Source organism: Marmota monax, unplaced genomic scaffold, assembly GCF_021218885.2.
Source record: "Marmota monax isolate L192 unplaced genomic scaffold, Marmota_monax_Labrador192_F-V1.1 WCK01_AAM20220418_F8-fsc00102, whole genome shotgun sequence".
Taxonomy (NCBI): domain Eukaryota; kingdom Metazoa; phylum Chordata; class Mammalia; order Rodentia; family Sciuridae; genus Marmota; species Marmota monax.
In genome coordinates, this window is record NW_026692494.1 from 6020368 (window position 1) to 6044949 (window position 24582).

At 61.8% G+C, this 24582-nt stretch overlaps 2 protein-coding genes across 9 annotated transcripts in view; one reads left to right on the forward strand and one right to left on the reverse strand.

Annotated features, from left to right (window-relative positions):
• Apc2 (APC regulator of WNT signaling pathway 2) lies at positions 1-24097 on the reverse strand. 3 transcript variants are annotated; one of them, XM_046444319.2, is made up of 15 exons: positions 23344-24097; positions 17622-17780; positions 17408-17498; positions 17138-17318; positions 16192-16300; positions 15974-16090; positions 15683-15760; positions 15388-15486; positions 14526-14916; positions 14042-14137; positions 11059-11198; positions 10575-10652; positions 10340-10456; positions 9905-10119; positions 1-7519 (listed from the first exon to the last, which is right to left on the reverse strand). In XM_046444319.2, exons 1-15 carry the CDS (start codon positions 23395-23397, stop codon positions 2470-2472), a joined length of 6975 nt encoding a protein of 2324 aa, XP_046300275.1. In that variant the 5' UTR covers positions 23398-24097; the 3' UTR covers positions 1-2469. The 3 variants fall into 3 exon arrangements, with proteins under 3 accessions (XP_046300275.1, XP_046300276.1, XP_058435235.1); XM_046444320.2 differs by having other exon boundaries at positions 15974-16087; positions 23344-24095; XM_058579252.1 differs by lacking the exon at positions 23344-24097 and adding an exon at positions 19953-21977.
• Positions 23525-24582, forward strand: part of LOC124092569 (uncharacterized) — an 8537-nt gene continuing 7479 nt past the window's right edge. For 3 of the 6 annotated variants that reach the window (XR_009226779.1, XM_046444330.2, XM_046444331.2), the window contains exon 1: positions 24234-24492. Coding sequence is in view for 2 of the 6 variants with exons in the window: in XM_046444330.2 (XP_046300286.1) it covers positions 24443-24492 (50 nt within the window). In the remaining 4 variants the exon portion in view is untranslated. Of the gene's footprint in view, positions 24009-24233; positions 24493-24582 lie in introns of those variants that run through there. The other 3 variants (XR_009226780.1, XR_009226782.1, XR_009226781.1) reach the window with 2 other exon arrangements.

Here is a 24582-nt window from a genome sequence, read left to right on the forward strand (position 1 = left end):
GGCAGTTCACAGCGCAGTTTATTCAAGACGCAGAGAAGTGGACGCCTGGTGGGCATTGTCCTGCCAGACAGATGGCTTCACCTGTGGGGTGGGCAGGGCCGGGCCGGAGCTATTTACAAGTGTGTAATAGGCCTGCTGCTAGAACCCGGCTGGCAGCAGCAAGAGCCGGCGACCAGCTGCAGGTTGGGGAGGGGGGTGGGGGTGGGGTAAGCACCCAGGTGGTGGTCATCCCCTCCAACTGTGGGCCCCGTCTTCAGTTCTCTTGGGCTGGCCCCAGAATGCTCCAGAGGCCTGGGGTTGATTGTCCACGCCACCAGCTGCCCTTCTGGCTCTTGCCTTCACCTCCTGCCTGGGCAGAAGGATGCCCTGTGGCTGTTCCTGCCTCTGAAGGGGACACAGAAAGCAACAGTGGCCGCTTGGTAGGGGGCCCAGCAGGAGGTAGCAGCTGGCAGCACATGGCCCCTTGTGTACCAGCTGTGGTGTGAGCTGTGTCCAGGGCTGAGGACAGCCCCCGGGAGCCTCCCATCACAATGGCCACTGCTTGCCTGAGAGGTAGCTCCGGGAGCCCCCCCAGGGCCCACATGGAGAGACTGAGGCCCAGGCGGCCCTGTGGGCACCTGGCCTTTGAGCTGGGAAGGCTGCAGTCCATCTGCTGCTGTCCCCTCACCAACAGGCCACGCCAGGGCCCAGCTGCTTGTGGCAAGTATGAGAGGACAGGTAGGCTACAGCTGGGGACAAGGTTTCCGACGCAGCAGGCCGAAGTCCCCTCTCCCAGCCACCCCGGGGCCTTTGCTCCAGAGACTCAGAAGCCTGGCCTGGCAGGCAGTGTTCTAGGGGTGGGAATTGCATGTCCCCAGCACCTGCCGCTGGGACTGCAGTTTGGGGGTGTGGGAGCACGGCCATCCTGCCCAGCGTCCTGGGTAGGTGGGCCGTGCAGGGTGCCGTGTTTTGGAGAAGGCGCTGGTGTGTGGGGAGGACGGGGTGCCTCATCTCCAGGGTGGGGTCTGTCAACTCCCACAGAGGGGCATCCGGGGAGACTGATGTCTGCCTCCTCCCTGACCTCAGCCAGCTGTGCTGAGGACCTGCCAAGGAGGGACCATGGTGCCCATGGTGGGCAGGGGGTTCCTTCAGAGTGCCTCCCACCCAGCTGCCCAACCTGCTTCCCTCCTCCCACCCGAGGGACTTAAAACCAGCCTGCGGAACAGCACCTGCCCCTTGGGACCTGCCACCACAGATGGCTCAGCAGCAGGTCCTCTGGCAGAGTCAGGTCCTGCAGGAAAGAGGTCGCTGGCTCTCTCTGCAGGAAGATGCCCAAGCTGGTGGAACACCAGCCCCCACAGGCCTCCCTGGTGCCTCTGCACACACTGGCCCAGGTCTCCCGAGGTCTGGCTCCTGGGGCACCCTGTTAGCTTCTCTGACCACCAGGCAGCTGGGGCTGAATTGGAGCAACTGTGGCCCCCCAGGCTCCCTGTACCCCCCGACGCATCTGGCACCTTGGTACCCAGGCTCCATACCCCACCGCAAAGCCCACCTGGACGTCGGGCCCAGCCTAGGGCTACCCCTGCATGCGTAATGAAGGAGGGGAAATGGAAGGCAGAACCAGCAGGGGCGGCGGCCATCCTGGAGGAAGAGCTCCCAGTGACCACCCCTTTAAAGCACAGGTTGTAAGCCACAGCCTCCTCCAGGGACTCTCCCCTCCTCATCCATTAGGGCTGGTTCTGACTCCACTGACCACCAGGGCCGCTCGGAGGAGTGGAAAGGACCCCTGACAGTTGGCAGTGGTGGAGACAAGAGGTCAGCCCTCCCCGGCACCTTTTCTGTCTACAGAGGCCTGCCTGGCCCCCATTGTCATCCCCCACTCGGTGCAAGGGCCAGGCTGACCTGGCTGTCCTCTCGTGGCAGCCCCTAGGATGGCTGCTCCCAGCTTCCAGAGCTGCAGTCTGTGGGGCTCAGCCGCACCCTCACCCGGGCTCCCTCACAGCTGGGCTCCGAAGGCAAACAAACCAGCCAAGCCGTCATTAACAAATTACCAGAAGCAGTAATTACAGGCCTCACCCTGCACGGCAGATGCCTGGGCCCCAACTGGTAGGCAGTCAAGCCACCCTCCCCCAGCTGGTCCCCACACCTTGGGGGACACTGCCTACTCTCCTGAGGACTGCCCAGGTGCACAGAACAAGGCGACCCAGAGGCTGTCCCACCTAGCCCCCAGGTGAGCCTCCGCACGGTGGCTCCGCAGAGGCAGCTTGAGGTCTGTGCTAGTGACCCGCTTCCCGTCCCGCCCGACCTGGGCTGAAGGGCCGAGCCTTTCCCATGGAGCCCCGCGGTGCACAAGCAAGGTCCTGGCCTAAGCGAGGCTGATGGCGAGGCGGTGGCCCTGCACAGCCTGCTCAGAGCATCTACGGAGCGGGCCGCGGGGCAGCCAGACCGGCCGCAGGGCCAGGAGAGATTTCTGGACGCCGGCCCAGGCCGTTATTCCAGGAGGCTGGCAGGGGCGGTGGCCGCCGCTTTCTCTACAGCCGAGTCGTTGGAAGCTGCCGAGGCCATGGGGCTGGGCACGTAGTTGAAGGGTGGGACCCGGGCGGCGCGGCTGGGGGAGCCGTGCCGGCTGGCGGGGAAGCCCCCGACAGCGACCCCCGGGCCCTCGTGGACGAAGGGGACGGAGGCAGATGCCTTGGCGGAGCCGGGCCCGTCCACCTCGCTGCCCAGGCCGGCGGCGCCTCCCGCGGGGACCTGCGGTGGGTCTCTGCTCTCCAGACTCGGAGAGGTGCTGGAGTTGGTCTTGGGGGCGGCCACCTCTTCCGTCTGCACCACAGCGTCGCTGGTCTTGCGCTGCGGGGTCCCGACCGGGCCCTCCTCGGGCGAGGCGCCCCGGAGCGGCAAGGCGGTGGCGGGCAGGGTGCTACGCAAGATGTGCGGGACGTCCTCGTCCCGGATGCGCCGCCACGTGGTGCCCGGCGCCGCCACCCTGGGCAGCGGCCTGGCCTCCCCGTCGCTGCTGCGGCGAGTGGCGTCGGCGGGGGCCGGGCACCCGGCGACGCCGCCGTCGGACCTTCGGGCCACGCTGATGTGCGGCAAGGAGGCGTAGCGCTTGACCGCCTCGGGCCGCGGGACGGGCGCGCGCACGGGCAGGCGCGACGGGCTCTCGGAGCTGGTGCGTCGGGGCGCGCGCGGGCCGGGTCCGGGGCTGGGCCCGGGGCGCGCGGCGGGGGAGCGCTGAGGGGCTGGGGGCTGCCGCGGGGCCGCCCGCAGCTCGTCGCAGCGCGAGGAGCAGAGGAACACCGCCGGGAGCGCGGGCCGGCCGCGGCGGGGTGAAGCGCCTTGGGGGACGGAGGCTGCGGACTCTGTTGAGGACAGTTCGGAGCGGCGTCGACGCAGCAAGCCCGGCGACTCCTTGATGAAGGTCAGCTGCCGCCGGAATCCCGAGCGGTCGGAGGACTCGCTGCCGCTGGAGCGGGCCGAGGCCACGCGCACCAGGCCCAGGCGGCCCCCGCGCGTCCCCGGGACTCCCTCGGCTGCCGCCCGGCTCCTGGGACCCGGCTCTGGGGTTGCCCTGGCTAGCGGCGGCGGCCCCCGTCTAGCCGGCCTCTGCATGAACGGGATCCGCACGGGCGACTTTTGTGTCTTGTGTTGCTTGGCCAGAAGGGCCCGAGCAGGCGTCTTGGGTAGCGGGGTCGCCTCGGGGCCAGGCAGGGGACCTGCAGCCGAGGTGGCCAGAGGGGACTTCCTGGGCAGGGGCTGGGAAGCGGGAGAGGTCTGGGAGGAGCTGGAGGATGGGGTCTTGGCCAGGCGGGCAGGTGGTGTGGCGCTCCTAGGTGGGCGGCTCAGTTCTGCCAGCTCTGAATTCTTGCCAGGCCGGTGCAGGCTCCGGGACCGCTGCTGCCCAGGGTTGGAGGCTCTGGCCTTGGCCTCTGGCTGTGTGGGGCCAGGGTTCCCCATTTTCCTGGGTGTGGCACGGGGGCCAGGGATGCCTTTGGGCTGGGCTCGATGGGCAGGACTGGGCACATAGATCACGGTGCGACCCCGAAGGACAGCAGGCCCCTCAGGCACAGTCTTCTGAGCGAGGTGCCCCTTCTCAGGGCCTGCAGGTGAGCGGGGGCTCCCACTGCTCTTGCTTATGGCCAGGCCCCGTTTCTCTGGCCGCTGGGCACTGCCCACCTTGGCCCCTGCTCCGGGCTGTCTCCCCTTCCTGTGCTTGGAGGGCGGCAGGGTGGGGCCCCCTGACAGCCCAGACACCAAGGACAGGAGGGAGTCAGATTCTGAGGAGGCCTCCATGGTGGCCGCTGCCGCCGCCTGGTGCAGCCACGTAACAATGGAGTTGGCCCCGTCCTGGATGGCTTGCCACTCCACGCTGTCCAGGTCCGAGGCTGGGTCTGAGCCTGCCACCTCCTCACTGCACCCCTGAGGTACCTCTGCTGGCCGGATGTCCAGCCGTGTGACTCGGGGCTTGCGACGCCGAGGGCCTGAGGCTTGGGGCCGCCGCCTAGGCATGGCTGAGCCGATGCACCTCCGCAGTAGCTCCTCCTCAGCCCGTGGGCTTGGGGAGCTCTCTTGTCCACTGCTCGGGCCTGGGTCCTTGGTGACTGCTGGCTCCTGACCTCGTGGACCACTGGCTGGCCGCTCGGAGAGCTCGGGCTCACTGAGGGAGCTGGCCGAGGAGCTCAAGGAGTAGCAGGGGGGAGTCTCATCCGCGATCAGCCTGGGTTGGGCCCTTGCAGGTGGCGGGACAGTTGAGGGGAGCTTGGATGGGGCCCGGGCCTCCTTCCTACCCATCAGGCCCTCCCGTTTTAGAGCGCGGGGTATAGCAGATGCCCTCTGGGGGGCTGGAGCTGTGGCTGCCGGCTCCAGGTCCTCATCAGAGTCGCAGAAGCAGTACACAGCCTCCTGGGTGGGCGTCGTGAGGCACAGCGACTGCAGCCCTCCGTCCCCGCTGGACCGGCCCTGGCGCGAGGCCTCTCTGTCGGAGTGCGCACTCAGGGGCCTGCTGAGGGGTAGCTCCAGCCCTGCCCGATTCCTGCCTGTGCCCCAGGACTGCTCCATGCTCTTGCCAATGCCCCCGGCCTTGGTCTGGTGCCCGGCTGCCTGCCTGGTAGGGGCTGCAGGACCTGTGGGTTTCTGCCTGTCTGCCGCCTCCCGGGACTGGGCCCTGGGGGGACCCTGCAGGGTCTCATCGCTGAGGGAGGCAGCACTGGAGAAGTTGACAGGTGTGCCCTCAGCTGAGTCGGTGCCAGAGTCATCGTCCCGGGCTGGGGCAGGCAGCAGCATGTAGACGGGCACTGGCAGCGCCCGGCGGCCAGGCACCAGAGCCGAGGCTACCTTGCGGAGCCGAGCTGGCACAGCGGCCCCCAGGCACTCTCGAAGCAGCTCCAACTCCTGATCAGCAGCTGCACGGGCTCGAGAGCCTCCTGGTGCTGGTCCTTCTGGGCGGCCACTGGCCTCATCTCGGCGGCGATGGCCCCCGCCCCCACTCCGGTCAGGGCAGGCGGGCGGCCTCAGCCGCAGCTCCACGTCCTGCTGCACGTAGAGCTCATGCAGAGCCAGGGCGCTGAGGCTGGACGCACAGGAGAAGTTCTCGTCTGGCTTCTCCACGGTGAAGCGCACACTGCCCGCGTCCAGCTCAGAGGGCGGCCGGCAGCGCTCGCGGCAGTCGGCAATGTCCAGAAAGCGCTTGACGTAGCTCTCCCACTGCAGGCTGAACTGGCTGGCCTCGGGCTGGCCCGATGGCACCGGCGGTGTCTTGCTACGGCTGGGTGGCATGGTCTGCCCGGGGCTGTCGGGCAGCTCACTGGGGCTGACCGTGCCGCTGCCCAGACCACTGCAGGGGTCACTAGGGATGGAGCTGGCGATGGAAGGGCTCTCAAAGCTGCCCAGAGAGCTCACTGAGCTGCAGCGGCTCAGCACCAGGGGTGTCTCTTGCACGCAGTTCTCTGAAGAGCTGGAGGGTGTGGCATCTTCCACCCCCAGGCCCCGGCCGCGGCTGTGGCGGGGTGCGGGAATGGCCACTGGCAGCGAGGTAGACCCAGGCCCCCTCCATGACCCATCCAGCTCAGCCTCCCCAGGGCCAGCTTCCTCCAGCCCCTCCAGGGAAGAGTCACTGTCATCCAGGTGGCCACCCTCACTGGGGCCAGGGTGGCCGGCTGAGGACAGTGAGGACAGTGAGCTGCAGCGCGAGAGGGACAGTGGCCCCTCCTGGGCCACCAGCCTCTGCAGCACCTTGCTGGCCATGGGCACCGGGGCAGCCGCCAGCTTCTCGGGCACTGTGCTCAGGCCGTCTGCCGGCACCCAGGCTTGCTTTCGAGCCCCCGGGGAGGCCCCAGGCTGAGCCAGGGGCCGTGACCCCGTCCCGGCTGCCCCTTCAAGCAGTGGCACATGCTGATAGGTGGGCGACAGCTTGATGGTTCTGATGCGGGCATCAGCAGCTGCGATGTCCCTGGCAGGTGGCTCAGCCTGGCTCCCTGGCAGGTTGAGGTCCAGCCGGCTGGGCCGCGCCTGCCCGTTCAGGGGGTCCTCACGGTGCTCAGCCAGTGCAGCCAGTGGACAGGGCTGCAGGTGCTCCCGTGGGCAGTACCCGTCGCTGGTGCTGCCGCTGTTGAGGCTGTCGTGGGAGAGGCTGGCGTGCGCTGCCTTGAGCCGCAGCAGCGGGTGGGCCCGGCTGCTGGCCTCCCTCCTCCCACCCTCGGGGACCCTGCCAGGCGAGCAGGATGGGGCCCGGCCCTCCCTCGGCGCCTCCTGCCCTGGGTCCCCAGAGCTGAGGCTGAAGCTGTCATCGGAAGAGGTGTGCAGGGCGGAGATGTCCTCCACCAGCCGGTCGATCCGGGCCACCGCCAGCGCCAACTTGGCCTTGGCTTTGGCTGCCACCGTGGCCTCCCCACCAGCCTCCTTCTCAGGCTCCCGGCTGCTGTGGCGGACGGGCGGGGTGCGGGCCAGGGCCTGTCCCTGAAGGAGGGGGCTGCCCAGGAACAGAGACAGTACGGCTGGGCTGGCAGGCTCGGCGGCAGCGGCCGTGGCCGCCAGGGAGGGCGCATCGTCGTCGTCAAAGCAGCCCGAGTCCGAGGCATAGTCCTGGGCCAGGCCGTCCAAGTGACGCAGGGACGGCAGCGGCTTCGTGGAGGTGGGCTCCGTCTCTGGCTCAGGCAGGCCCTGCTTCTCCAGGTGACCAAGGGCCTGTGCCAGGTGCCTGGTGTCCAGCTCAGCCTCCAGCGCCCGCTGCTTCCGCACGTACAGGCTGGGCACACAGGTGCCGGGGGAGACGGCCGTGGCCGCTGCCTGGTACTTGGCAGGCCGGTGGGCCAGCAGGTTGCGCAGGGCAGCCGCGCTGCCCATGGCGATCATCTTGTGCTTGGAGTGCACCAGGTTCCGCAGCATGCCCACGGCCCCCAGGTCCCACAGGAGCTCCTGGTCACGGGGGCTGCGAGCCGAGAGGTTCCAGAGCGTGCCGCAGGCGTTGCTCACGATGGTCAGGCTGTGCGAGGTGAGGTGCTGCAGCAGCGTCTGCAGGCAGTTGTGGTCCCGCAGCACCTGCCTGAGCGGGAGGGAGGGAGGTCAGCCCCGCAGGCCCCGCCCGGTCCTCGGGACCAGAGGGCACTGAAGGAGCGACTTTTTGGGGGAGGGAGTGCTGGAGATTGAACCCCGGGGCACTCAACCACTGAGCCACATCCCAGCCCGTTTTTTCCTTTAATAATTTTAGTTGTAGATAGACAAGATACCTTTTTTTTTTTAATGTGCTGCTGAGAATCGAACCCAGTGACCCACATGTGCTGGGCAAGCGCTCAACCACTGAGCCACAACCCCCAGCCCTTTTTATATTTTATTTTGAAACAGGTTCTGACTATATTGCTTAGAGCCTCACTGCTGAGGCTGGCTTTGAACTTGCCATCCTCCTGCCTCAGCCTCCCCAGCCACTGGGATGCACCACCACGCCTGGCAAAATGAGTCATTTTTAACAAGTAGGTACCACCACACCCTGCAAATAATATATACATTATATTAACATATTAATTATCAATATATCATATATATAAAATAAAACCTAGAGCTGGGTGTGACCTCTGTGATCCTACGACTCGGGAGACTGATGCAGGAGGATCAGTAGTTCGTGGGCAGCCTCAGCAATTTAGTAAGACCCTCCCTGTGTCAAAAATAAAAATAAAGGGCTGAGGAATGTGGCTCAGTGGTACAGCACCCCTGGGCTCAATCCTCGGTACCAAAAAGAATTTTTTAAACATACATGTGTGGGTCTGGGGTGCAGTCCAGCTGGTAGAGCGCTTGCTCCCCATGGATAAGGCCCTGGGTTCAATCCCCAGAACCACCAAAACATACATCTGTGTGTGTGTATTATCTATTAGGGGGGTCACATTTAACAAGTATTTATCTTAATATAACTTTAGCACAAATATCCCATGTAATATTTGGAAAATTCCTATATTAAAAATAAATCTGGGGGCTGGGTTGTAGCCCAGTGGTTGAGCGCTGGCCTCTCATGCATTAGGCACTGAGTTCAATCCTTGGCACCATGTAAAAGTAAATAGAATGAAGACATTGTGTTCATCTACAACTAAAAAAAAATTTCAAAACATAGATTTTATGAATCTTCTGAAGTAAATACTATTATTTTTTAAATAGTTCAATTTTTAAAATATCTTTATTTTGTTTATTTATTTTTATGTGGTGCTGAGGATCGACCCCGGGTCTCACATGTACCAGGCGAGAGCTCACCTTGAGTACAACCTCATCTCTGAAGTAAATATTATCGGTACTGAGTAATTAAAATGTAAATATTTTGTTATTTATTATTATTATTTTGGTATGGGGATTGAACTCGGGACACTGGACCACTGAGCCACACCCCAGCCCTATTTTGTATTTTATTTAGAGACAGGTATCAGTGAGTGCCTTGCTGTTGCTGAGGCTGGCTTTGAACTCGCAATCTGCCCACCTCAGCGCCCCCCAAGCTTCCAAATAATACATTTTGGTTTTAATAATAGTGTAAGTATGTACCATCCAGTATTTAGGATGTACTAATGTTGCTAAAATTAAATGTGATTTTCATAAATAATAGGTATTTTATTAATATTATTTATCAAATACTGATGTTATGGAGATGTCACTTATTAATATGACTTAACAAGTAATACTTTTTAGTTTAATGAATATTTTAGCATTTTAGTACAAGTATATCCCATGCAGTATTTGTGATATACTAACTAAATGTGTATTCTATTTTCATAAATAATAGATATTATTTATTAAACAAAGAATATTTGGGGTGGGGTAAAGCTTACTGATAGAGGGCTTTCCTAGCATGTGAGAAGCCCTGGGATTGATTCCCAGCACCAGAAATAAATATTTTGAAGTAATTAAATATTTCGGGCTGGCATAGTGGTGCAGGCCTGTAACTCCAGTGACCCGAAGGCTGAGACAGGAGGACGCAAGTTTGAGGCCAGCCTCAGCAATTCAGTGAGAATTTAGTATTTATTGTTTTTCAGTCGGATGCATTATCTTTATTGACTCTCCTGAGGTGCCGAGGATGGAACCAGGGCGAGCTCTACCGCTGCGCCACTGCCCAGCCCCATACAAGGAAAAACCCTAAACTATGAAAGGAGCTGGTCGAAATCCCCGGTACCAAAGGAATGTCGTCCCTCCTTAACGGGGAATGCCACCCTTAACTCTAACAGGAGATTGCAAACGTTCATTTTGTCGTCGGTTCATGTTGGCGCGGTGCCGAGGGTCGCGCCAGCGCCCGGGCTCCCCCAGCTCAGTGCGTCGCAGCGGGAGGACACCCAGGTCACGCCGGGGCTCACCTGCCCTGCGCCCTGAGTCCCTGGGGCGTCGTGGGGGCGCCGATCACCTGCCCTGGTTCTGTCCACCCGCCCCGGCCGGCGCCCCCGGACCGCGGGGCGGGGCTGACCTGTAGTCCTCGCGGGTGGCGATGAGGCTGGACACGTTGCGCAGGATGCCGCCGCCGCTCTCGATGACCGCCAGGGAGTTGCCCTGGCACCGGTAGGTGAGCGTGCTCACCAGGAAGCCCAGGGCGCCGTCCACCTGGCAGATGGCCGCCTTGTTCTCGGTGCTGTGGGCCGACAGGTTCCACAGGGCGCTGAGCACGCTCTTCAGGGTGGACTCCTGGGCACAGGGAGCGGGGTCAGCACGGCCAGGGCCCCGAGAAGGGGCCGGTTTCCAGCCACAGTCAGATTCCTAAACTCAGCTCCATGGGCCTGCGAACCACAGGGCTGGCCACTCCAGGTCCAGCTGCGGCTGGACCACCTGCTGAGCAGGTCTGGCTTGACCCACCCCGCCCAGGCCAGGGTCTCCCTGCCCCGCAGGGGCCCTCCCCAGCGCCCACCTTGGAGGCCCGCAGGACACACTGCGTCAGTGCGGTCATGCTGCCAACCTCCCGCAGCACCTTCTTGCTGTTGATGTCCGCCCTCCAGGACAGGTTGCGCAGGATGCTGGACACCACCTGGGGCAGATGAAGGCAGGGGTGGAACCCAAGCAGCCCCACACCCCAAGCCAGGTCAGAGCCTGCCCCGGGGGGCTGGCAGAGAGCCCCAGCCCCGGCTCCTCCAGGCTCCACCCACCTGGTGCAGCTCCTCACTGTCTGAGTCCAGCTGGGCCACGATGGCCTCCATGCAGCCCCGATGGGCACACAGAGTGGCCTGTTGGGGGTGACATAGGACAGTCACCATCACAGCGACTGGGCAGAGGCATGAGGTAGACCCCCCCTTCCTAGCTGCACCCCACTGTAGGGACGATTTAACCAGCTGTTGGGGCCAGGAAATTGGGGCCCAGACAGGGGCAGGCACAGGCCTCGCAGAGCCAGAGGCCCCTGCTGTGCCATGAGCTCAGGCCTCCGGCAGGCGTGGAAGCTGGACTGGAGAGGACACTGCCTAGCCCAGCATGCCCCTCAGCCCTGGCCCTCTCTGGCCTCTGTCTCCCGTCTGTAAGTTGGGAGTGACCATCCTTACCCTTCTTAAGGCTGGCCAGAGGTGGGAAGAGGCCAAGATAGTCTCTGGAACCCTGGCTGGGACAGCAAGGACCCCACCGCCCACCATCCCTGGGTACCTTGTTGGCCACATCCCCGAAGGTGAGGTTGGTGAGGGTCATGCCGGCATAGCGGCGCAGGGCGAGGTTGAGCGGGTCCCGGGTCATCTTGTGCATCTCATAGTCCACCTGCAGCAGCTCTGCTACTGCCTGCAGCCCACCTGCAGGGACCCAGCGAGGCTGGCCAGTGAGGCCACCTGGCTGGAAGTCCAGCACCCCCACCCCCTCCCATCCCTGCTGACAGGCTGGTGGGTCCCTGGGGCCTCAGTGCCACACCTGCCTGTCTGCCCCCAGCTCGGGGCATAGATGCCCCAGTGGCTGGCCCCTGAGACAGAGCCACCCTCTGCGGGGACCACTCCTTCCTGCCTGCTTGCCAAGGTCCCCAGCTCCTCCTGGGAAGGAAGGGAGCCTCCCTCTCCCAGAGAAGACCCAGACCACAGGTGGGGAGCTGCGTCCCAGAACCCCGGTGGGGTGACTGTCCAGCCCCACTGCCCCTCACCAGGAAAGCAGGTTCCGCTTCACAGGAGACTAACTGGACATGGGGGGCAGTCCCTGGGAAGTAGGGAGAAAGCCTTGCAATGAAACCCAGAGCCTTCCCCAGTGCCCGGCAGGTGTGACAGGCAGCTCTGGGCATTCTCCAGCCTTCAGGGACAGCCTTTGAGGGAATAAGTTAAATAAAAACTCTTGAAGTGAAAGGTGTGCCCCGTGTACACGGCAGCATTGTCCAAACGCAATGACAGGCGGCAGCGCCAGGCCGCCATCCACAGGGGAACTGCGCACCCTCAGACCCACAGACGGAATAGCTTGCTGGGGGCCGGCTGGGAGGGGCCTTGGAGTTGAAAGGGACTGCATTCCATTGGGGAGGGAGCAGTGGGGGGGGTGGCTCTGCAGCCCTCTGGATGTGCGTGACAGACAAGCTGAGTTGTTTGCTTAGAAATGGGGAAAATGGTACATTTTATGTTATGTATCACAACTTACAAAAGAAGATATATGTATTCGAAATTGGGAAGGGGGAAGCTTCTTCTTAAGCCTTTATGATATTTAATCTAGAAATCTCACTCCAAGGAACTCATATGAAGGAAAGAAAATACAAATATGGAAAAAGCCTCTGATCTGGGCTGTGGGTGGCAGTGTTATTGCTGGTGCTAACCTAAACATCCAGCTGTTGGGGATTAGCCTCATACATGGAGTCCTAAACAGAACAAGAGGCTAGGTTCTCATTGCCTTACCCCAGCGGCAGGCCAGTATCTTGGTCTCAGTACCCCTATGACTCATGATATTTTTTGAGGATCCAAACAAATTTGTTATGTGGTTTATAACCCTCAATATTTACGGTACTAAATATTAAAGTGGATTTTAATAAACCCCAGAACTCACAGCCCAGTGGTTATCAGGACAGGAGCTCCCAGAGAGCCTTGCTGAACACCGTCGCAGCGAAAGAGAAGAGTGTAAAGGAAAAGTCCTATCTCCATGTTACTTCCCAAATAATGAGGCCTATGGACCTCCCAGAATGGTCTCAGGAACCTCAAAGAACCCCACTTTGAGAAATGCCCCCCCTTTTTTGTATCAGGGATTGAACCCAAGGGTGCTTAACCACTGAGCCACATCCTCAGCCCTTTTTATTTTTATTTTGAGACAGGGTCTGGCTGAGTTGCTAAGGACCTCACTGAGTTCCTGAGGCTGGCTTTGAATCTCCTGTTCCAGCCTTCCAAGCTGCTGGGAGTACAGGTGTGTGCCACTGTACCTGGCGAGAATTTTAACAGCTGAATTATGTGCCATGTATTTAGCCAATCTCCTACCATTAGACACTCAGTTATTTCTGGTTTTCTGATTTTATTTAACTTGGGTGTTGCCTTTGCTTTTCGGCAACTTGTACATCCTGGCTGGGAAAGGGATGGTGATTCAAAGGGTGAACAGACTTTATCATGTGTCTAATGTTGCCAAATACCCCTCCAAAAAGCTCACCCCAATTTCCTTTAACCATGAGATTTTATGAAACACTTGAATGTCTGAACCATCTGCAGGTGTAAAGTTGTATCTCACTTTGTAAAACATAGAGTATAACTGAGAAGGCCCTTGGGATTTCTGACCTTTGATATTTTCTGTTCTGTTTCCATCAATCTTAATTTTTTTCTTTCTTTTCTCTTTTTTTTTTTTTTTTTTTGCAGCTCTGGGGACTGAATCCAGGGATGCTCTACCACTGAGCTCTCATGTTATTTGGAGACAGGGTCTTACTGAGTTGTATGGGTGGTCTTGAACTTTCCGCACTCCTGCCAGTCTCCCGAGTGGCTGCGATGACAGGCCTGAGCTGTCACACCCACCTACATGACTTTTTCTTTTTTCTTTCCTCCTTTTTTCTTACTTTCTTTCTCCGTCCCTGTCCCCCCAATGCTGGGGATGGACCCAGGGCACCTGCAGGCTGGGCACATGCTGTCCAGCTGAGCCCCAGCCCCCCAATTCCTTTGCTGTTGACAGAGAAAGCTGTCATGCCCCAGAGCTGACACGCGGGCTGGGGATGTGGTCAGTGGTAGAGCACTTGCCTGGCACATGTGAGGCCCCGGGTTTGGTCCCCAGCATGACAAGTCAGGACAGAGAAGAAAGCAAGCTAAAACTGCACACGGTCAAGACCCCACTGGGTCCCAGAGCACACCTGCCCCGACAGCTCCCACTATGTGCACTAACTGGGGTCTTTCACCTTTGGACTTCCTCCAGACCCCGGATGTGAACCCCAGGACAGTTCCCACTGAGACCCTGCTCTGGGCAGGAGGCTGAGAGGCCACCGGCTAAACGGGAAGAACAGCGTGACAGTGTGCAACCTCATGGGGACAAGGACCCAGGATGACTGCTCAATCACAGCAGGTGCTTTGTGAGTCCAGGGAGTTCTGTCCCTCTCTGGACCTCACTGTCCAGCTCAAAGTAGACAAACATAGATGACCCAGCCTTGGTCCCACAGCTATGCCGGGGCTGGACGAAGGCTCCCAGACAAGGCTTAGGGGACACTCACCCAGCTCATTCATGGCACGGCGGTATTCCTCATCAAAAGACAGCTTCATCACCGCACAGGTGGCCTGGCAGATCTGAGGCTCGATGGGGACAGGAGCTGTAGAGGAGGGATGGGGTCAGAGAAACGCCCCCAGGTGACCCCTGAAGGTCCCCGCGTGCCTGCAAGAATCCTGGGAGCTTGGCAAACTGGACATGCTGGGCGCTGCCAGAGCGGCAGTCCCTTTGGCATCCACTCTCAAATGCCCAGGAGGTCGCCCGTCTCACCAGGCCTTGCATAGGAAGATGGATATGCCTGGCGCTGGGCACACTGTTTTAGCTGCGCCTTTGTCCTATGCTAGCTTTGCCATCGGCTGCAGAAAGTAGCAATCAAAATGTGCCCCTGACCTGGGGGATTATCCACCCTCCGCCCCTTAAGGCAGAGCATGCGTAAAGAAGGGCCCCCCGCCAGTTGTTCCGTGGTGTGGAAACCCGACGCGCACACTCACTGCTGCCGGGGCCATCTCCCTGGGGCGCCGCGTCCCGCGCCTGCAGCCAGTCCCAGCAGGTCTCGCAGTAGGCCCGGATCTGCTCCAGCACGTGCAGGACGCGCATCTCCTTGCGCGCCAGGCCCTGGTCCGGCTGTGAGAAGACGATGTTGTGCAGCGCGGCATTGGCTCGCATGCGTGCGTCCTTGGCACCCAGCGCACCAGGGGTCCCGCTGTGACCCCCGGACGCTGCCTCGGCGCCATGGAGGATCTGCAGGAGCAGCGGCAGGCAGCCTGAGCGGCGCATGGCCACGCAGCTCTCGGGCGAGCTGGACATGGCCAGCAGCGTTCGAGCTGTGTCCTCCTGGTCGCGGGTCGCCAGCATGGACAGCAGCCAGAAGACCACCTCCACCTAGGGTGAGGACCGGGCAAGGGTAGCGTCATGGTGGAGATCCAGTTGCCTCCCGCAGCCCAGACAGTCCACTTGTCCACTCTCTGCTGTATGACTCCCCTAAAGAAGCTGAAGTCCTGGGACCCCGGCCAGGGGCACTGCTGGCAAAGCCACATTCCTCCCGCCTGCAGGCACCCAAGCACGACCTTGGGTGTAGATGGAGGACATGCGGGGCACACACACACTGCAGAGATGCCCTGGGTCCAGGAGAGCCAAATGCCCACCCCACGGGCCTCCCTGGGCAGTCTTGCCCCCACCTCAACAGGCCTGCAGCCCACATGCTGGCCCCCTCCACCTTCACCTCAAGTGCCACTACGGAGCCACTCTCCTGACTGTACCAGAGGGACGGATGGACACGGGGAGGGCTCCACCTGCTGGGTCCACCTCAGCCCAACTGGCTGCCCACCCCTCTGGTTTCCTCTTCCGACTCACCTTGCTGTTGCCTGGCTGAGGGTTGCCATCCTCAGGGTGCGCGGGGACCTCCGTGTCTGGGTCCTCCTCCACGGGCACTGACTTCACGGCCAGCAGCGCCTGCAGGGAGCACACCAGGCCGGGGTTCAGCCTGGGTGCACCCCACAAAGCACCCAGTCTGCTGATGCTGTCTTCTCCCCCATGATAATGTGGGTGGGGTGCAGACTGATTCCTGTGCTCCAGAAGGGTGCTGGGGGTCCCCAGGCAGCCTGGAGCCCCGCCACCCGCGGGGACCCTGGCTTCCCTCCTCCGGTACCTGGGGCTCCGTCTGCTGCACCCGGTCCTGTGCCTCCAGCAACTCCCTGTCAATCTGCTCCAGGCGTGAAGCGCGGATCTGCAGGGGAGGAGAGAACACGCTGCCACCGGCACACGGGGCGACCCCGCCTCCAGCCCTGACGCCGCCTTCTCCCTGGCGGGACCCTGACCCTGACCCCGCCTCCTGAGTCAGACCCCGCCCTCAGAAGTCCGATCTGGGGTTCCTCCTCTGGCAGCCCCGCCCACTCATCTCTGCCCCGGATCCGCCCGCCGGCAGGTGGCCCGGCCGCACCTGAGCGCGCTGCACCATCTCGTCCGAGGTGCCAAAGCGCTCCTCCATCAGCGAGCGGATGTGCTGGGCCTCGAACTCCAGCTGCTGCCGGATCAGGTCCATCTGCATCGAGAACTGCTGGGAAGGGTGGGCGGGCTGCCGTGAGGGGTGCCCAGGCCAGGGCCTCCCCCTGCCGGCCCGCCGCGGGTGGCCCTCACCCCAGCCCCAGCCCCGCTCACCGTCTCCACGTGCGGCAGCTCGTCCAAGCGCTTGGACAGGCCCTGCAGCTGTGAGTAATACCAGAGCTTCTCCTTCTCCTCCTTCTCGATCTCACTCAGCAGGAAGCACCTGGGGGCGGTTGGCAGAGGGGGCTGTACGTGAGGTGTTTCTTTTAACTTTTTAACAAATCTTTTTTAAAATTTTTTTAGTTATACATGGACACAAATTTAGTTATTTTATTCTTACATGGTGCTGAGGATCGAACCCAGGGCCTCGCATGTGCCAGGCAAGCGCTCTGCACTGGGCCCAGCCCCAGCCCCAGCCCTGTTTCTTTTGATTTTATCATCACTTCTTGGGCACTGAGATGAAGGCAGTATGGCAATATCTCCCCGAGGGGCTCCCAGGACTGGGTTGGGGTGCAGAAAACTGGCTAAGAGGAGAGAAGGCAAGTCCTCCTAGACTCCCGGCCTTGGGGACACGGCTGGGGCTGCCTGGGGCTGACGGGGCTCTGCCCCTCTCAGATGCTTGCTAATCTCCCTCCAGCTCACCGGCGGATTCCCATTTTACAGGGAAGTCTGCCGCTGGGCCGGCTGGGGGCTCTGAGCTCATCTGAAGGCTGCTCGGACAGTGCCCCACCTGACTCCCCCAACCCAGCGAGGCCAGCTGGGCCCGGGCCCAGCTTTCTTGGGCTGCATCCCTCTTTGTACAAGGACTGCCTTGACGCACCCTGGCTGCAGGCCTGATTCTGAGCCCTGGCATGGGACACATTGGTCCCTAGAGACGCCTGACTGTCGGGGACCCTGGGGGCATCTGCCAGGAATGCCACAGCCTCTGCCCTCCCACTGAGGTCTGCTGGGCTGGAGGAGCCACACTGAGGAGGCCAGGTACAGAAGCCGTGGGGCTCTGCAGGCGGGGCGGTGGACAGAGTGTTGGCGGTGCCCAGGTCAGGTTCCCGCAGCCTCTCACCGCTCCCGGTCCAGTTCCTCCAGCAACCTGATGGTGGCCCTGCTCAGCTCCCCGAAGCTGTCCTTGGATGGCCCAGAGCCGTGGACCGGGCTTCCCTCTGGGGTCCGGGCAGCGGGCTCCGGGCCCAAGGCAGGTGGCTGGAACTTGAGGTTGTACAAGCTGGCGATGTCCATTTGGAGAGCTGGGTGGGCAGGAGCACCAGGACGCAGGTCAGAGCCCCTCCGGCCCCAAGGCCCAGCTCCCTGTGGGCGGGCCCAGCACCACCCTCACCTTTCAGCTGCTCCAGCACCTCGGTCTGCCCTGAGGACACCAGCACCCGGGCCTCCTGCTCCAGCTTCCCCTGCAGGCGCTTCAGGACCTCCTGCGGCAGGGATGACAGCCTTGGGCACAGCGCCCACCCAGACCACCCAGGCCCGCCTGCCTCCCGGGCTCTGGTGCTCCTGCTCTTCCTGTGACCCAGCCATGCCCTCCGTCCAGCCCCCACCTTCATGCCTGAGGTCTCCGTCTCCAGCTTGGACAGGTGGCTCGAGTTGTCCCGAAGTTCCTGCCTCAAGTGACTGTTCTCGGCCTTCAGGGCCTCCACCTGCCGCACCAGCTGCTCATAGGACGCCATCGAGCTGGTCATCTTCAGCTCCTGCAGCACCTGGGGCCACAGCATCAGAGGGCTCAGCCTATGTGCCCTGTGGACAGCCCAAGAGCTGAGCCCCTCCTACCCATGGGGGTGTGGATCCCTGGTGGGAGGGGCTGGCCTGGGGCATCTGGGGGCAGACACACAGGGTGAGAAGAGGAGAGGGAGGGCAGGGCCATTCCATGAACACCTGCCCCTCCACTGCAGTCTTCTGGACACCTGTGCTGACAGCTAAGCAGATAGACAGATGGACACTGAAGGTGCTGACAGTCCAAACCAGTAGGTGGACTAGCCAGCCCGAGGCCACAAGCTCACAGACACAGCCAGAGAGACTTCCAGACAGGACTCTCCTCTGCAGAAACGCAGCCTGCCCAGAGGCTGATCGCCAGAGCGATAGGTGGACAGGTTAGCTGGCCCAGCTGATGGACAGTGAGAATACCATGAAGGTCAATGAGCAATGCATAAGAAAGCCATGGGCAGGTGCTGGTGGGGAGGCTTTTGCAGCCGGACCACAGGGCAAATTGGTTCCAGCCCTCCAGGACCTTTCCAAGGGTCTGGACCCAGACCCCTGCAGGCCACCCACCCGCCTCAGTGGTAGCTACCTCACTGGCTGGGCACCCTCCCCTCTGCCCTTGGCCAGCCTCAGTGGCCCCAGAGCCCCTCCTGCTGGCTCTGCCACTGCCATCTGCTCCTTTCTGCCTCTGGCTGTCTTCCCCAGGCTGGTCTGGCCACCCCTCTCTGCCCAGGGCCCCCTCCTGCACTCCCTCTCCCTCTTTGTTCCCTTCCCATCAGCGCTGCCTGCCCCTCCTTCCGCCTTTGTCTGAGGAGCACCAATGGCGATCCATCCCTTCCACCAGCTCCTCCTTGGAACCCCTCCCCTGCCAGCCGAGCCCCCGTCAGCTCTGCCCGCTGGGGGCATCTGTGCCTGTGCCCCTGCCTGGCCCTGCCTCTTCATTCTCCTCCTCCTCCACCCCAGTCACCCTGGGTACAGCCGCCTGGACGAGGGGCGGGTGCCTCAGCCCCAGATGAGGGCTGTGCTCAGGCGCCCAGCCTGTGGGGGGCCTACTGTGTGCCCGGCCATATTCTCTGACTTCTTCCTTGTCATGGTCCCACACCTTGGGGACCATGGTTAGGCTTTCCCAGGGGAGACAGAAGCAATGAGGCAGTGGGCAGGTGACTGGAGCCCAGACCCTGTCCGTTTAGAAGTCCCAGCAGTGCCCGTGGCAGGACAAGACCCTGTTCCATGTGAGGGGAGCCCGGGCTGATGGCAGGGTCAGGTGGGAGGGTCAGAGGGCAGAAGGGCCAGTTGGAATGGAGACAGCCAGGGATGACAGCTTCACCCTGCAGCCCAGCGTGTCCCAGACCCATGGGGGTCAGCTGTGGACCAGCCCGGGCTGGCTCCAGCCACCACGCTGTGACCAGCCGAGAGGAAGCCAGGAGCACAAAGCCTGGCACAGACCCTCGCACACCCCGGCCACACAGACGGCCGCAGAGCTCCTCCTCACTCCAGCCTGGCCCTGCCCAGCTGGGCTCTTGCCCCAGCCCCAGCACTCCTCTCACTCACCCGTCCACTCCTGCACGTCCAGAGGGAGCTCTGGAAATCACAGACGCTAAGCCATCCCTCCTGGGCCCCCACAAGACCTTCACAAACACCCGTCACCAGGAGACACTCTACCTTCTTCCTTCACTCGCACACATGCTTCCTGACTGCTGCCATCCCCAGGCACAACTTCCTCCAGGAAGCCCTCCTGCCTGCCCCTCACCGCCAGGTTGTGTCAGTTGGCCTCCTTGGGGCCTGAGACCACCACAGGGAAACACCAATAACTAGGGTGGATGCAACTGAGCCACCTTCAGGCCAGGGCCACACAAGTGCAGAAGCTAGGCCCAAAGGGGCCCATCTCATTTCTTTACTCCAAACCCCAAAGAGAAAGGTGCAGCAACACCCCCAGGACACACAGCAGCCTGCTCAGACTCTTGCCCACCCTCGCCTCTTGTCACGTCGGGAGGTCTGCTGTGAATCCCCTGAGTGGGTGTGCCACTGCGCGCGCCTCCCTGGGACTCCGCTTTCCCTCCAGCTCCCGCTCTGGAGTAGGAGGTTTGAGTGTGCCCTGAAGGCCGGGCAGAGGGAAGGCTGGGGACTCCACGCCAGGCGGGATCGCGGAACCTGCCCTCCTCTGGAACACGCACCGCTTACTTGTAGCTGGGTTGGTGGGGCTCCTGGGCCCCGGGCCTCTCCCTTCGCACAGCTCCGCGGGCCCCGCCAGAAATCTGGGGCTGGGGTGGCCACTGGGCGTGGGCTCCGGGACGGCGGGGTCTCCGCAGCACGGTCAAGGGGCTCCCGGGCGGACAAAGCCTGATCCAGGCCTGGCCAGGCGGTGCCGCGGCTCCCAGCGCTGGGCTAGACCACCGCAAGCGGGGGAGGATGCGGGATGCGGGATGCAGGCGTAGCGGCCAATGGCAGCGCGGGAAGAAGGGCTGATGCCATGGCAACAGCCAATGGCGGCCTGGGGCGGGGACCCGTGATGGCCGCGGGGCGTCGGGCCTCCACTCTGGCTGGGGGACTGCGTGTAGGAAGGGTGGGGTGGGTGATCCCTTCCCCAGGGAAGGGGGCGTCCCGAGTACCAGGACTCCAATGTCCCCCGAATTTCAGGGAGAAACAGCCTCTCAAACCCCACAGCTGCTGGATTCGCAGAGTTTGAGTCAAACACCAAAGCTTGGCTATTATATCAGAATCTTGGTGTGTGTGTGTGGGGGGGGCAGTGTCCTGGGACAGAGGCAGCAGCCAGCCCAGCCTCGGCAGACGTGTGTGGGCAGGATGGGGACCTCCGGGCTGGAGCTCCCCCAGGGTCCTGGCTGGGAAGGGCAGGTATGCTGAGGAATGCCTGGGGACTCCTCCCCATTCCTGTCTCCTCAGCAGAGTGCAGGGTCTCCGTATGTCGTCTTCTGGGATGGCCCCCTCTGCACATCTTTCCGTCACTGTCTCTTTCTATGTCTCTGTCCCTCCCCCAACTGAATTCACCCCATAGACTGGAAGGAGGCAGGAACCAGAGGTCCCAGTAGCCCATCCCCAGCTGTGGCTGACCCTCAACGTGTCCCTGAAGGCTACTTGAGGGCTTAACACCAGAGCCAGACCTGCCACTTGAGCACAGTCCTTCCTAGTGCCGACACCGCTTACAGGAAAAGACGAGGCGGCTGGCACCAGAAAATGTGGACTTGGGGTGCCAGGGGGAACTACTGACCTCGTCCCTCAGTTTTCTCCTCTGTGAGGTCCCTCCTCTGCAGGGATCACAGGCAAGGAGAGAGGTCTGCACCTTTGCAGGCTGCAGCAACCAAGGGCACTGGACCACCTCTGCTGTGAACTGCTGAGTTGAAGCCCCTGAGTACTTCCCTGGGCCAGCAATGCCAGGAGCCAAGCAGGCCCAGGTGCGTGGGGGCCTCCAGAGCTGAACACACCTGTCTCAGAAAGTTGGACTTTGGCAGGGGCATGCACTGGGCAGAGGGGCTCTTTCTGAAGGCTGGGTAGATTGCCCTGAGCAGGGCCTTGGGCAAGAGTTGGCCAGCTTAAGGCAGGGGGAGGGGCATCCCAAGCTGGGGAAGAGCAGTGCCCATTCAGGGGATGGTTAAGTGCTGTTGGAACCACAGAGTGGAGGGGTAATGGGGCCTGACCAGGGCCAGCCATGGAGGGTTGAGAGCGGGGAACCCCCTGGGTGACCATGGGGGACCCAGGAGCCCACAACAGAATGGGCTGGGCTGGAGCTGGGTGAGACCAGAACCAAGGCCCCTGGCTTAGCTCTGCTTCCCGCTCCTGCTGTGTCCTTGAACGTGTCTCTCTGTCTGTCTCTCTCTCTCCTTTTTCCAGGACTGAGGATTGAATCCAGGGACACTCTACCACTGAGCTACATGCCCAGACCTTAAAAAAAAAAATTTTTTTTTTTTTTTCAAATCTTGAGATAGGGTTTTGCTAGGTTGTCTGCTGCTTGTGACCCTCCTGCCTCAGCCTCCTGAGTTGTTAGGATTGCAGGTGTGCACCACTGTGCCAGCTCATGCATGTCACTCTCTTGCCTGTGGGGGAAACAAGTCCCACCTCCTCTACCCCGTCTCAGAAGTCACAGCTCCCCAAGGTTCTCTCAAGTAGAGGATGATAGTGACGTCCAGTGGCCAGTCCCCCGCTGGTACACACAGGGAAACTAAGGCTGGGGCGAGGAATCAGTTGCTGCTACAGTTCATGCAACCCTCCCTCCCTCCCTCCCTCCCCTCTTTGGGTGTGGCCAGGGCCTGGAAGACTGAGGGAATACAGGGGCTGACACCCCAAGGCAAGATGCTCTTGGACCTGAATCTTTAGAACACCCTCGCACAATGCCTGGACCTATAGATCTTGAGCCACAGCCAGATGTGGGCATCGTTGGTCACTTTAGAACCATAGGAGTCTTGGGGCCCCCACGGTCCCCAGGGATTTCAGGCCCAACATCTGTGGGACCAGAGAAGGCCGCCCTCCATTGCACAGTGTGTGGGACTGGGGGGCTGTCTCCAGGCTTTCTCCATAGTGCTTGTAGGGTTGAGGGAAATTTTCTCCCCACCCACCTGGGACTCCAACTGGTAGCCCCAGTCCAGGATATTGCAGGGGTTGTCTCAGAATGTCATGGGGCCTCTCGAGTCTGACCGGACTGTCCCTGTCCCCTGGGTGCCCCGTACTTCCCCCCATCTCCTCTGTGCCAGGAACTGAGGACAGGATGGCAAGTGGGGCCGAGGGAGGACATCAGCAAGCACAGGACAGGGCCCTGACCAGTGACGAGGAGCTGCCCTGGAGGGGGCCAGCCGGTCAAGACACCTCTGACACCGGACCTCACTGGTGGTCTGTTTCCCAGGGGCGAGCCCGCGTCGCCTACTTCGTCAGCACCGCGGATAGCTCCCCGGACTGTGTCCCCTGCCAGGGTCAGTGCCCGCCCTCAAGCCCCGGCCTTGCTCGAGGCCTATGACCTTGGACTTATTGCTGTACCCCAGCCTCAGTTTCCCCTCAGATGGGGATGTTAAACTTTAGAACTCAGGTCACCACGGAGGCCGGCAAGCTCGGCCTGGTGGGATGGAATGTTCTGAACGTCAGCGTTGGTGAAGGTCCAAGTGGGCCCAAGTTGGGCGCCCAGAGGGGAAACTGAGGACTAGGGAGGTGCAGGGCGTGGCCAAGCCCCTCCATCCTGCGCCTGGCTGTCTCCATATCGCGCGCTCCCACCGCTGCACCCTGATGGGCCCTTCTCCGCGAGCGTGTGCGCGCAATAGGGAGGGGTCAGAGGGTCTTCCTGAGGCTGGGGGGCTGCCCCCCACCGCCCCGCAAAGCCTGCGCTTGCGCAGATCGGGTTTGGGGGTTCCCTGCAGTGCAAGGGAGGGGCTCCCCGCGGCGCGAACTCCACTGCGGTTTCCCTGACAACCGTCTCCTGGGTAACTGCGTGAGACCCCCGACCCGTCAAGTCTGTCCGCTAGTCCATTAGCCCCTCGCTGAGGGACTGCGGTTCCGCAGGTCGGACCCCACCCTGGTCGCGCCCAGGACAGGACCCTCAAACCCAGCCCGGACCCCATACCCTACCTGGTCCCCGAAGAAGGATGAGTGCAGCAGGCTCAGAAGCCCCAGGAGCCCCATGGAGCCGTGGCCGTCTTGGACAGCGCGCACCCGCCCCTCGGAGGCTGCAAGGTGGGGGCGGGGGCCGCTGCCGGGAGCCCTGCGCCTGCGCGGGGAAGGGCCTGGGAGGGGTCACTCAGAGGGGACAGGGCGGGGCTCCTCCGAAAGGCGGCGAAGGAGGGGGTCCAGTGAGCTCTGGGGATACCTGGTGAAGGTTGTCTGAGATCCTCCCAATGGAAGATGAGAGGATGGAGACCCTCGTGGGCAGAGGGCTGAGGGGCAGGGTCCAATGGGGCCGAGGAGCCCTTCAGTGTTGAGGGGGGCCAGGGACCTGGAGGGTTCAGGGAGGAGGGCTTCTGTGGCGCCTGGAGGTCTTGGAAGGGGCAGAAGAAGGAGCCGCCCAGTGGCTTTACTCTGTCCAGCCGTGCACAATCGCCGCACAAAAGCTTGCGCAGTCCAGAAATTCGCCCAGGCCCTGACCAGCGCGCGAGCTCATTAGTCATTTAGCAAACAGTTGCTGTATGCCAACTCTGCCAGGCTGGGAAAACCGGCGCTTGGTATGGAGAAAGCCCGCCGGACGGGGGCGACACCACAAGTGGAGAAACTTAACTGTTAAGCACCCACTGTGCCAGGTGAGTGGCCCACGCCTGTAATCGCAGTGTGCCGGGACAAACCAGGTAAAGTGCCCCGGAGGTCTGGTCCCCAGTACCAAAAGGAAACAGAACCACCCCAGCTGCTGTGCGCAGTTCCCCTAAGTACGATGAACAGAAGGGTAGACACCTGCCCAGGGAAGCTGGCAACGGACAAGGGGAGCGCCCACAGCAGAGCAGGAGTGGGGCGGGAGGGAAGGGCCCGGATGTCTACGGGGGGAGGAGCACGCCTGGGCGGCAGGGCTGGGAACGGAACCCAGGCCTCGCCAGGCCTCCCACCGAGTGGAGGGAAGCAGGAGCAGGGCGCTGCACAAGCCAGGCTCCCATGAAGGGAAGGAAGGCAGGGAGGATGGGCACAGAGGGCACATCTCAGAACAGCACTCTTAGGAAAGCAACAAGTGCCAGACAAGCAGGACATGAGCAAGGAGCCCTGGGAACAGCCTTCCAAGGCCATGCATGGAACCAGGTGAGAAGCTTCATGGGACTCAACATCCAAGCCCCACAGGAGCAGTGCCTGACTGGGACCCAGGGCAGGGCTGCGAGGCCTCACCTGCAT